The sequence below is a fragment of the Cololabis saira genome, chromosome 19 (assembly GCF_033807715.1).
Source record: "Cololabis saira isolate AMF1-May2022 chromosome 19, fColSai1.1, whole genome shotgun sequence".
Taxonomy (NCBI): Eukaryota; Metazoa; Chordata; class Actinopteri; order Beloniformes; family Belonidae; genus Cololabis; species Cololabis saira.
In genome coordinates this window covers 568,586-581,700 of record NC_084605.1, presented here as the reverse complement: position 1 = coordinate 581,700, position 13,115 = coordinate 568,586, and the positions used below count along the sequence as shown (strand labels likewise).

Here is a 13,115-nt window from a genome sequence, read left to right as displayed (position 1 = left end):
AGAAGTCCGGAGGTTCACGACGCTGCAACGGCGTCGAAATTTTGAGAAGAAAGTAAAAATTTTGAGAAAAAAGTTGAGAAAAAAGTTGAGTCGCGGCAACAGTGTCGGCTCTGCGTTGGTTTAACGCAGAAACTTAATTCAGGCTCAAATGTTGATATTGATGTTTGTCCTAAAACATTCCCGGTTAGACCACCGTTAGAGCCTTAACCAGGACTCCTGGTTCCAATACCAACCAAGAGTCCTGGTTACGGTTCCCACCAGGACTCCTGTGACGGTACCGGCAGGTTCCAGGGTGTTGCCATGGTGACGGTACCGGCTCATCGTCGCCCCCTGTGTCTCTCCCGTTTCCGTCCGCAGGATCTCTCCGGTGGAAGGACGGGCTCCAACAAAAGGCCCAGGACGTGTTTCTACGGCAACAGGAGGCCACGCCCAACCTGAAGAAACTGGTCTACGGTTCCGGTACCAGCACCCAGCAGGAGGAAGAGGAGGATGAGGAAGAGCTGGGCGGGCTGTTCCGGGTCAGCCGGCCCCAGAAGACCAAGATCCTCCAGACCAACGGACTGGACTGTTCCAGGTTCCCCACCGAGGGGGGACGGGACTGGGACCTGGAGGAGGTAGGAACCTGGACCTGGAACTGGTCCTAGACCTGAACCAGGACCTGAACCTGGACCAGGTTCAGGTCCTGGTTCCCCACCGAGGGGGGACGGGACTGGGACCTGGAGGAGGTAGGAACCTGGAGTTGAAAGTCGAAATTTTGAGAAAAGAGTCGAAATATTGAGAAAAGAGTCGAAATATTGAGAAAAGAGTCGAAATATTGAGAAAAGAGTTGAAATTTTGAGAAAAGAGTCGAAATATTGAGAAAAGAGTCGAAATTTTGAGAAAAGAGTCGAAATTTTGAGAAGAGTCGAGAAAAGAGTCGAAATTTTGAGAAAAGAGTCGAAATTTTGAGAAAAGAGTCGAAATTTTGAGAAAAGAGTCGAAATTTTGAGAAAAGAGTCGAAATATTGAGAAAAGAGTCGAAATTTTGAGAAGAGTCGAAACTTTGAGAAAAGAGTCGAAATCTCGAGAAAAAAGTCGAAATGTCAAGATTAATATCGAAGTACAATCTTGAGAAAAAAGTCAAAATGTCGAGAAAAAAGTCAAAATGTCGAGATTAAAAAGAAAAGGAAAAAGGAAGAAAAATAGAGGAAAAAAATGGAAAAAAGAAGAGAAAATAAAAAAAGGGGGGAAAAAAAGGAAAAAAAGGTCAAACATTTTTGAAAAAGCTCCAGGAGCCACTAGGGCGGCTCTAGAGCCGCGGGTTGCCGACCCCTGGTCCAGACCAACGGACTGGACTGTTCACGGTTCCCCACCGAGGGGGGACGGGACTGGGACCTGGAGGAGGTAGGCAGGGTTCCTATGGGGGAACTAACCAACTCTAACTAACTATCTAAATGTTGAGAAAAAAGTCCAGAAAAAAGTCTAAATTTTGAGAACAAAGCAGAGGAAAAAAGTCACAATTTTGAGAAAAAAGTCAAGATTTTGAGAAAAAAGTAAAAGTTTTGAGGAAAAAAGTCAAGAAAAAAGTTGAAATTTTGAGAAAAAAGTTGAAATTTTTAGAAGAAAGTCGAGAAGATAGTCGAAAATTTGAGAAGTAAGTAAGTAAGACTTTATCTTCTGGTTACACTGCCCCCTGTAGGTTTGGCTGCTCATAGCACCTTAACAGATATTTATGCAGGTTCCTGGAAATGATGGCATTTTTCTAAACATAGAGGGGAGATATCCGTTTTTTGGAAATACCCGGCTATGTGTGAACCTGGTCCAGGTCCTGGTCCAGGTCCTGGTCCTAAACCAGGTCCTAGACCAGTACCAGGTCCAGGTCTAACTCCAACCCTCTGTTCCAGACTCTGTCCTCCATCAGGGACTGCTTTGTGACGGGGAAGTGGGAGGAAGATCGAGACGCCGCTACGCTGCTGCAGGAGGACGGTGAGGACCGGACCTGGACCTGGACCAGGACCTGGACCTGGACCTGGACCTGGACCAGGACCTGGACCAGGACCAGGACCAGGACCAGGACCTGGACCAGGACCTGGGGGGGTTAGGGGGGGGGGGGGGTTGGTCACCACGGTAACGGTCGTTGGTCACCACGGTAACGGTCGTTGGATCATAGGGGTGTAACAATATATCGTGCCCCGAAATTTCACGATACAAAAACGTCACAATACGTGTCGTTGAGGTGACAAACTGTATCGCGATATTGGGTTATTAATATTTATCTATTGTTTTTACTAGTAACGCGCATCTGACCACGACCGCGCGGACCAAAATCTTCCTCCGCTCAGAAGAAACTAGTCCCGTTTTGAGCTCTGAACTTTTACTGATGTAAGGCTGGTGTAGAGTTAAACCTTATTAAATTAAACCTTTTACTGATGTAAGGCTGGTGTAGAGTTAAACCTTATTAAATTACTTTACTGATGTAAGGCTGGTGTAGAGTTAAACCTTATTAAATTAAACCTTTACTGATGTAAGGCTGGTGTAGAGTTAAACCTTATTAAATTAAACCTTTACTGATGTAAGGCTGGTGTAGAGTTAAACCTTATTAAATTACTTTACTGATGTAAGGCTGGTGTAGAGTTAAACCTTATTAAATTACTTTACTGATGTAAGGCTGGTGTAGAGTTAAACCTTATTAAATTACTTTACTGATGTAAGGCTGGTGTAGAGTTAAACCTTATTAAATTACTTTACTGATGTAAGGCTGGTGTAGAGTTAAACCTTATTAAATTAAACTTTTACTGATGTAAGGCTGGTGTAGAGTTAAACCTTATTAAATTACTTTACTGATGTAAGGCTGGTGTAGAGTTAAACCTTATTAAATTAAACCTTTACTGATGTAAGGCTGGTGTAGAGTTAAACCTTATTAAATTAAACTTTTACTGATGTAAGGCTGGTGTAGAGTTAAACCTTATTAAATTAAACCTTTACTGATGTAAGGCTGGTGTAGAGTTAAACCTTATTAAATTACTTTACTGATGTAAGGCTGGTGTAGAGTTAAACCTTATTAAATTACTTTACTGATGTAAGGCTGGTGTAGAGTTAAACCTTATTAAATTAAACTTTTACTGATGTAAGGCTGGTGTAGAGTTAAACCTTATTAAATTACTTTACTGATGTAAGGCTGGTGTAGAGTTAAACCTTATTAAATTAAACTTTTACTGATGTAAGGCTGGTGTAGAGTTAAACCTTATTAAATTACTTTACTGATGTAAGGCTGGTGTAGAGTTAAACCTTATTAAATTACTTTACTGATGTAAGGCTGGTGTAGAGTTAAACCTTATTAAATTAAACTTTTACTGATGTACGGCTGGTGTAGAGTTAAGCCTTATTAAATTAAACTTTTACTGATGTAAGGCTGGTGTAGAGTTAAACCTTATTAAATTAAACTTTTACTGATGTACGGCTGGTGTAGAGTTAAGCCTTATTAAATTAAACCTTTACTTATGTAAGGCTGGTGTAGAGTTAAACCTTATTAAATTAAACCTTTTACTGATGTAAGGCTGGTGTAGAGTTAAACCTTATTAAATTAAACCTTTACTGATGTAAGGCTGGTGTAGAGTTAAACCTTATTAAATTACTTTACTGATGTAAGGCTGGTGTAGAGTTAAACCTTATTAAATTAAACTTTTACTGATGTACGGCTGGTGTAGAGTTAAGCCTTATTAAATTAAACTTTTACTGATGTAAGGCTGGTGTAGAGTTAAACCTTATTAAATTAAACTTTTACTGATGTACGGCTGGTGTAGAGTTAAGCCTTATTAAATTAAACCTTTACTTATGTAAGGCTGGTGTAGAGTTAAACCTTATTAAATTAAACCTTTTACTGATGTAAGGCTGGTATAGAGTTAAACCTTATTAAATTACTTTACTGATGTAAGGCTGGTGTAGAGTTAAACCTTATTAAATCAAACCTTTTTGGGGTGGTGAGTAGGATAAACACGGGGAAACTTCTGCTGAGTTCCAGTGTACTTTAATGTCCCTCAACAGTGTAGGATTTTAGAACATCAACACAGCACCTAGTGCCGTACTGTGGCGTATCACTCCACCCAATCTAAAACAGACTAATCACTACAGATAAACTGACTAGTGTCATTATAGTCCCTGATTTACATCAGAATATAAAGAATATATTTATAAAATAATTAAATAACCTTCTTAACAAAAATAAATCTCCTCTTACACTTATAAGGTGAGCATGAATCAATCTTTTTTATGATGTAAAATTGTATGTATTTATTTACTTTTATTTATTTATTTAATTTTAGTTGTTAAATTTCTGGAAAAGAAAAAATTCAAATCAAACATGAGAGAAACTATTGAGTTTGTGTCTAAATATTTTTATTGTCTGAAACTGAAGATCATAATGCAAACCTGACATTTACTTTTAGTTCAGTTTGTGGAAAATGGTTGGCCTGGTTTTCTCTTTAAAACTTAAACAGTTATAAAGCATTACAAACTGTAACAATAGGGCAAACGCACAGTATTGTTTTGTATTTTGTGTCTTTCAAATAAAAGACCATTTTTTCCAGTCATATGTTCCTCATTCAAGGTTGTTAAAAAAATACTGCTATAATATCGTTATCGTGACCTCAATATCGTGTATCGTTACCCCCCTATTGGATCACCACGGTAACGGTCGTTGGTCACCACGGTAACGGTTGTTGGTCACCACGGTAACGATTCTCCTCCTGCTCCGACAGACGAGATGTTCGGGGACTTTGAAGACCTGGAGACTGGAGAAGTTCACAAAAACCAGAACCAGGGGGGGCCGAAGGACCGGGAGGTAGGAACTCTGGTGTAGCGCTGAAACAATTCCTCCAATAATTCAAGTAATTTGATTACAAAAAATGAAATATAATAGACGGCCATCGGATTATTTTTGACTTTTATTCTGAAAATGCTGGGTCGACAGGAAGTTGTGCAGAGAGCTGGTGGTTTCTGCAGCTGTAACTGTTCCTCTCCCTCTCTCTCTCTCTGAGCAGCAGGGCAGTGAGGATGATGAGGAGGAGGATGATGATGATGAGGATGAGGAAGAGTCCCCCCCGGTGAAGCTGGACGACGACGAGCTCCTGAAGAACAAGCGTCTGGAGAAGAAGCGGCGGCTGAAGCAGCGCTTCGACTCGGAGTACGACGACGACGACAAGGACGCCACGTACTTTGATGACCTGAAGGAGGAGCTGCAGAAGCAGGCCCAGGTGAGGGGGCGGGGCTTAGGGAGGGGGCGGGGCCTGAAGGAGGAGCTGCAGAAGCAGGCCCAGGTGAGGGGGCGGGGCTTAGACAGGGGGCGGGGCCTGGGGAGAGGCTTGGGGAGGGGGCGGGGCTTAGGGAGGAGGGGGCGGGGCCTGAAGGAGGAGCTGCAGAAGCAGGCCCAGGTGAGGGGGCGGGGCTTAGGGAGGAGGGGGCGGGGCCTGAAGGAGGAGCTGCAGAAGCAGGCCCAGGTGAGGGGGCGGGGCTTAGGGAGGGGGCGGGGCCTGTGGAGAGGCTTGGGGAGGGGGCGGGGCTTAGGGTGGAGGGGGCGGGGCCTGAAGGAGGAGCTGCAGAAGCAGGCCCAGGTGAGGGTGCGGGGCTTAGGGAGGGGGAGGGGGTGGGGTCTAGGTGTGTGTGTGTCGGCTAGTGGGAGCAGAGCGTCTTGTTTTTATTCCTCCAGGGAGGATGTCACTGACTGTGTTTCCAGCATCAATAACCTTTTAAAACCTGAATATTGACAATAACGCACACGCCGATCCACAAATGCACAGAACAAGATCCACAAATGCACACGCCGATTCACAAATGCACAGAACAAGATCCACAAATGCACACGCCGATCCACAAATGCACACGCCGATCCACAAATGCACAGAACAAGATCCACAAATGCACACGCCGATCCACAAATGCACAGAACAAGATCCACAAATGCACACGCTGATCCACAAATGCACAGAACAAGATCCACAAATGCACACGCCGATCCACAAATGCACACGCCGATCCACAAATGCACACGCTGATCCACAAATGCACACGCTGATCCACAAATGCACAGAACAAGATCCACAAACGCACACGCTGATCCACAAATGCACAGAACAAGATCCACAAACGCACACGCTGATCCACAAATGCACAGAACAAGATCCACAAATGCACACGCCGATCCACAAATGCACAGAACAAGATCCACAAACGCACACGCTGATCCACAAATGCACACGCCGATCCACAAATGCACACGCCGATCCACAAATGCACACGCCGATCCACAAATGCACACGCCGATCCACAAATGCACACGCCGATCCACAAATGCACATGCCGATTCACAAATGCACAGAACAAGATCCACAAATGCACACACCGATCCACAAATGCACAGAACAAGATCCACAAATGCACACGCCGATCCACAAATGCACAGAACAAGATCCACAAATGCACACGCCGATCCACAAATGCACACGCCGATCCACAAATGCACACGCCGATCCACAAATGCACACGCCGATCCACAAATGCACACGCCGATCCACAAATGCACAGAACAAGATCCACAAATGCACACGCCGATCCACAAATGCACAGAACAAGATCCACAAATGCACACGCCGATCCACAAATGCACAGAACAAGATCCACAAACGCACACGCTGATCCACAAATGCACAGAACAAGATCCACAAATGCACACGCTGATCCACAAATGCACAGAACAAGATCCACAAACGCACAAGCTGATCCACAAATGCACAGAACAAGATCCACAAATGCACACGCTGATCCACAAATGCACAGAACAAGATCCACAAACGCACACGCCGATCCACAAATGCACAGAACAAGATCCACAAACGCACACGCTGATCCACAAATGCACAGAACAAGATCCACAAATGCACACGCCGATCCACAAATGCACACGCCGATCCACAAATGCACACGCCGATCCACAAATGCACACGCCGATCCACAAATGCACACGCCGATCCACAAATGCACACGCCGATCCACAAATGCACACGCCGATCCACAAATGCACACGCCGATCCACAAATGCACACGCCGATCCACAAATGCACACGCCGATCCACAAATGCACACGCCGATCCACAAATGCACACGCCGATCCACAAATGCACACGCCGATCCACAAATGCACAGAACAAGATCCACAAACGCACACGCTGATCCACAAATGCACAGAACAAGATCCACAAATGCACAGAACAAGATCCACAAATGCACACGCTGATCCACAAATGCACAGAACAAGATCCACAAATGCACACGCTGATCCACAAATGCACAGAACAAGATCCACAAACGCACACGCTGATCCACAAATGCACAGAACAAGATCCACAAATGCACACGCCGATCCACAAATGCACAGAACAAGATCCACAAACGCACACGCTGATCCACAAATGCACAGAACAAGATCCACAAATGCACACGCCGATCCACAAATGCACACGCCGATCCACAAATGCACACGCCGATCCACAAATGCACACGCCGATCCACAAATGCACACGCCGATCCACAAATGCACACGCCGATCCACAAATGCACACGCCGATCCACAAATGCACACGCCGATCCACAAATGCACACGCCGATCCACAAATGCACACGCCGATCCACAAATGCACACGCCGATCCACAAATGCACACGCCGATCCACAAATGCACACGCCGATCCACAAATGCACACGCCGATCCACAAATGCACACGCCGATCCACAAATGCACACGCCGATCCACAAATGCACAGGACAAGATCCACAAATGCACAGAACAAGATCCACAAACGCACACGCCGATCCACAAACGCACACGCCGATCCACAAACGCACACGCCGATCCACAAACGCACACGCCGATCCACAAACGCACACGCCGATCCACAAACGCACACGCCGATCCACAAACGCACACGCCGATCCACAAACGCACACGCCGATCCACAAACGCACACGCCGATCCACAAACGCACACGCCGATCCACAAACGCACACGCCGATCCACAAACGCACACGCCGATCCACAAACGCACACGCCGATCCACAAACGCACACGCCGATCCACAAACGCACACGCCGATCCACAAACGCACACGCCGATCCACAAATGCACACGCCGATCCACAAATGCACACGCCGATCCACAAAGGCACAGAACAAGATCCACAAATGCACAGAACAAGATCCACAAATGCACACGCCGATTCACAAACGCACACGCCGATCCACAAACGCACACGCCGATCCACAAACGCACACGCCGATCCACAAACGCACACGCCGATCCACAAACGCACACGCCGATCCACAAACGCACACGCCGATCCACAAACGCACACGCCGATCCACAAACGCACACGCCGATCCACAAATGCACACGCCGATCCACAAATGCACGGAACGAGATCCACAAATGCACGGAACGAGATCCACAAATGCACGGAACGAGATCCACAAATGCACGGAACGAGATCCACAAATGCACGGAACAAGATCCACAAATGCACACGCTGATCCACAAATGCACAGAACAAGATCCACAAACGCACACGCTGATCCACAAATGCACAGAACAAGATCCACAAATGCACACGCCGATCCACAAATGCACAGAACAAGATCCACAAACGCACACGCTGATCCACAAATGCACAGAACAAGATCCACAAATGCACACGCCGATCCACAAATGCACACGCCGATCCACAAATGCACACGCCGATCCACAAATGCACACGCCGATCCACAAATGCACACGCCGATCCACAAATGCACACGCCGATCCACAAATGCACACGCCGATCCACAAATGCACACGCCGATCCACAAATGCACACGCCGATCCACAAATGCACAGGACAAGATCCACAAATGCACAGAACAAGATCCACAAATGCACACGCTGATCCACAAATGCACAGAACAAGATCCACAAACGCACACGCCGATCCACAAACGCACACGCCGATCCACAAACGCACACGCCGATCCACAAACGCACACGCCGATCCACAAACGCACACGCCGATCCACAAACGCACAGAACAAGATCCACAAACGCACACGCTGATCCACAAATGCACAGAACAAGATCCACAAATGCACACGCTGATCCACAAACGCACAGAACAAGATCCACAAACGCACACGCTGATCCACAAATGCACAGAACAAGATCCACAAATGCACACGCCGATCCACAAATGCACAGAACAAGATCCACAAATGCACACGCCGATCCGCAAATGCACACGCCGATCCGCAAATGCACACGCCGATCCGCAAATGCACACGCCGATCCGCAAATGCACACGCCGATCCACACATGCACACGCCGATCCGCAAATGCACACGCCGATCCACAAATGCACACGCCGATCCACAAATGCACACGCCGATCCACAAATGCACGGAACAAGATCCACAAATGCACAGAACAAGATCCACAAATGCACAGAACAAGATCCACAAATGCACAGAACAAGATCCACAAATGCACAGAACAAGATCCACAAATGCACAGAACAAGATCCACAAATGCACAAAACAAGATCCACAAATGCACGGGACAATTCTCGGATTGCACTGTTTTTTTTTACCGAGATCACAAGAAAAGCAGAGCGGTGATCTCCTCTCCTCCTGTGTATCTTGTCCTACGCAGGTGTGAATTGTTCTGTGCATTTGTGAATCGGCATGTGCATTTGTGAATCGGCATGTGCATTTGTGAATTGTGAGACTGTTCTAGCCCCATACTGATCCCTCCAGCCACGTCAGGCAGAAGTTTAGATCTACGATTGTAGGTAGTTTAGATTCTTTATTTTTTAAAGTGGTACAGTGAGATCAGGCAGCAGCTCCGTAAAAGTGCACACATGCAAAGAAGAAACAGGAAACATAAATAAATATACACTATGAAAATGAGTGAACGAGAGAATAATAATTCATATGAATATTGCACTTGAATGGATAGAGAATATTGCCCAGTACGAGGAGCTTATTGGTTGAGAAAGTTCTTTGGGAAAGAAGCCGTCGCTGAGTGTCTGTGACCCCTGACCTCTGACCTTTGACCCCCCCCCCCCCCCCCTCCTCCCCCAGATCAACCGGGCGGAGTTCCAGGGCCTGGACGACGAGACCCGGGTCCAGTACGAGGGTTTCAGAGCCGGCATGTACGTCCGGGTGGAGATTCCCGCGCTGCCCTGCGAGTTCGTCAGCCGCTTCGACCCGCGCTATCCCATAATCCTCGGGGGCCTGGGCTGCAGCGAGGGCAACGTGGGCTACCTGCAGGTGAGGGGGCTACCTGCGGGTGAGGGGGCTACCTGGGGGTGAGAGGGCAACCTGGGCTACCTGGGGGTGAGAGGGGCTACCTGGGGGTGAGAGGGGCTACCTGGGGGTGAGAGGGGCTACCTGGGCTACCTGAGGGTGAGGGGGCTACCTGGGGGTAAGGGGGCTACCTGGGGGTAAGGGGGCTACCTGGGGGTGAGAGGGGCTACCTGGGGGTGAGAGGGCTACCTGGGGGTAAGGGGGCAACCTGGGCGTGAGAGGGGCTACCTGGGCTACCTGGGGGTGAGGGGGCTACCTGGGGGTGAGAGGGGTAGCCGCGGTAACCGGAGTATGAGTTTACATGGGAAGTTTAATTCCTCTTTAATTCAGAATTCAAATTAAATCTGATTTAAAATGAGTAAATTACCACGTGAACACCTAATTCAGAATGAAAATGGCCTGAATTAAACTGAATTCAGAAGTAAGTGGCTGGTTTATTCCGAAAATAAAATAAATAAAATCCGAATAGAATAAATTTTGTACAGCAGTGTACACTCATTCAGAAAAAGTAAATAAAAATAAATAAATAAAAACAATTAAAAAAATAGAAATAAATGAAATAAAACAAAATATAATTAAAAAAAATTTAAAGAAAATTAAAAAAAAAGAAAGTAAATAAAAAAGAAAGGAAGAAAAAAAAATTACACACAGCCCCTGGTACCGTGGTAACTGTGGTAACCGTGGTTACATGTGTGTTCCAGATGCGTCTGAAGAAGCACCGCTGGTACCCGCGGACCCTGAAGACCCGGGACCCCCTGATTCTGTCTCTGGGCTGGAGACGGTTCCAGACGGTCCCGCTGTTCCACATCCAGGACCACAACGGCCGGAACCGGCTGCTCAAGTACTCGCCCCTGCACATGCACTGTGGGGCCTCCATCTGGGGTAAGAACCGGTCCTGGGGGGCCAGGGGGGACTCTGGGGGTCCTGGGGACCCGGGGGGATCCTGGGGGGCCGGGAACCGGTCCTGGGGGGTTCTGGGGGGCCGGGGGGCCGGGGCCCTTGATGTTATCAGACGGCTCCGTCAGTTCTGAAACAGGTCCACAGATGTTCCTGAGAGGGGAGGGCTAGTGGGGGCAGAGTCACCTTGTTTACATTCCACCAGAGAGATTGTGACCAGAGCGATCGTCCAAACCGCTCTGTCAAGGTCAGATTATAGAATCAACAATTATATTAAAGAACAGGCAGACTCAGTAATTTTCCGTCTGCCTTCAGTCTCTGGTTCATCAATGGTGACTCCAAACAAACGAATTTGTGATCAATTCCCGCCAAGACCTGAGCTTCCAACTTCTCCAAGGTCTTCTCCATCTTGCCAATGAGCTCAAAGACGCCGCCAGCCTGAGATTCTGTTCAAGAATCACATCCAGCTTACGGCTCTGCTCCCCCAGCGTTAAAGTCTGAGTGTTGATGTCCTTGCTTGATCCTTCAGCCACGTCCGGCAGCTCAGAAAGAGCCAGAACAGCTGTCGACCACTTACGCGTTTGTCGGTACACCAGGAATCCCCCTCCTCCAATCAGGAGAAATCCTGCTATCATAAATCCAATTATTAATCTTCAACGTCCTCGACACTAGGGATGGGCGATATTTTACCGTTCACGATAAACCGTCAAAAAAATTCTCCACGATAAGAATTTGTCATCTCACGATAAAAATGATTAAATTCCCGTTGATGACGGAAGGAAGGAAGAAATGAGCCAGAAAGAAAGAAAGAAAAAGGATAAATTCCTTTTTGCAGTTTTGTCGTAATTTTTATCGTTATCAGGATAAATGCCAGAAATTATCGTGATACATAATCGCCCATCACTAGTGGACAGACAGATTCACCAAACACAAAGGTTTCCAATGTTTCCAGGAATCCATTGTGTATCCAGCAAAAAATGTCCCATCGGGGCAGGAGGGCTCCCTTACCCCCTGACTTCTGGTCGCAAAAATTTGGTGCTGAGAGACCAGTTAATCAATTCCACCCCCGGCCCCCCAGGGGGTGGCCGGGGCCCTGGGGGGCCGGGGGAGAACCGGCTGCTCAAGTACTCGTCCCTGCACATGCACTGTGGGGCCTCAATACGGGTAAGAACCGGTCCTGGGTACGTTGAATATCTCAAACACCGTAATAGCTAGCGTGATGAGACTAAAATATGTCGTAGTCCAACGCGTCCCGGGTTTGTCACTGTTGTAATGATGTCTGTACGATAAACTGTTGCCTAGCAACAAGCGTCCAAAATAAAATGGAATTTTTTTATTAAATTGAAAGTTAAATATCGCAAAAACCGTAATAAGTAGCATGATGAGGTTGTATGGTCCATTAGGGCCAATCGGGCCGAGTGTTTGTAAATCTGAACGATGTCTCTATGATAAAGTTCAGCCGAGCAAAAAGCGTCAGAATTTTCGCCTTTTTTTTTTTGCCTTTTTGGCATCTAGCGTTGCCACGGTAACACTTTTGACTGAGAAGTTTATCTGGTTCCTGGTGGTTTATCTGGTTACTGGTGGTTCCTGGTAGTTCCTCGGGGACCTGGTTATCTGGGGGGACCTGGTTGACATGATGGCATGATGACATGAGGAAAAAAGTTGAAATTTTGAGAAAAAAGTGGAAATGTCGAAAACGCACGAAAGAACGAACGCACGTAAATATGGACGCCCGCACGCACGAACGCAAAACGCACGCAAAACGCATGCACGCACGCAAGAACGCACGGAAAACGCACGCACGCTAATACGCACGCACGAAAAAAACGCACACGCAAAACGCACAAAAAAACGCACAAA

General features: G+C 47.0%; 1 protein-coding gene across 1 annotated transcript in view; it reads left to right on the top strand.

Moving 5' to 3' along the window:
• The window catches only part of LOC133419831 (ribosome biogenesis protein BMS1 homolog), a 31,207-nt gene that overhangs the window by 10,636 nt on the left and 7,456 nt on the right, over nucleotides 1-13,115 (top strand). The window contains exons 11-16 of the mRNA XM_061709287.1: nucleotides 358-614; nucleotides 1,884-1,965; nucleotides 4,737-4,819; nucleotides 5,019-5,231; nucleotides 10,134-10,322; nucleotides 11,060-11,240. Of these exons, the coding sequence (XP_061565271.1) occupies nucleotides 358-614; nucleotides 1,884-1,965; nucleotides 4,737-4,819; nucleotides 5,019-5,231; nucleotides 10,134-10,322; nucleotides 11,060-11,240 (1,005 nt within the window). The remainder of the gene's footprint in view (nucleotides 1-357; nucleotides 615-1,883; nucleotides 1,966-4,736; nucleotides 4,820-5,018; nucleotides 5,232-10,133; nucleotides 10,323-11,059; nucleotides 11,241-13,115) is intronic.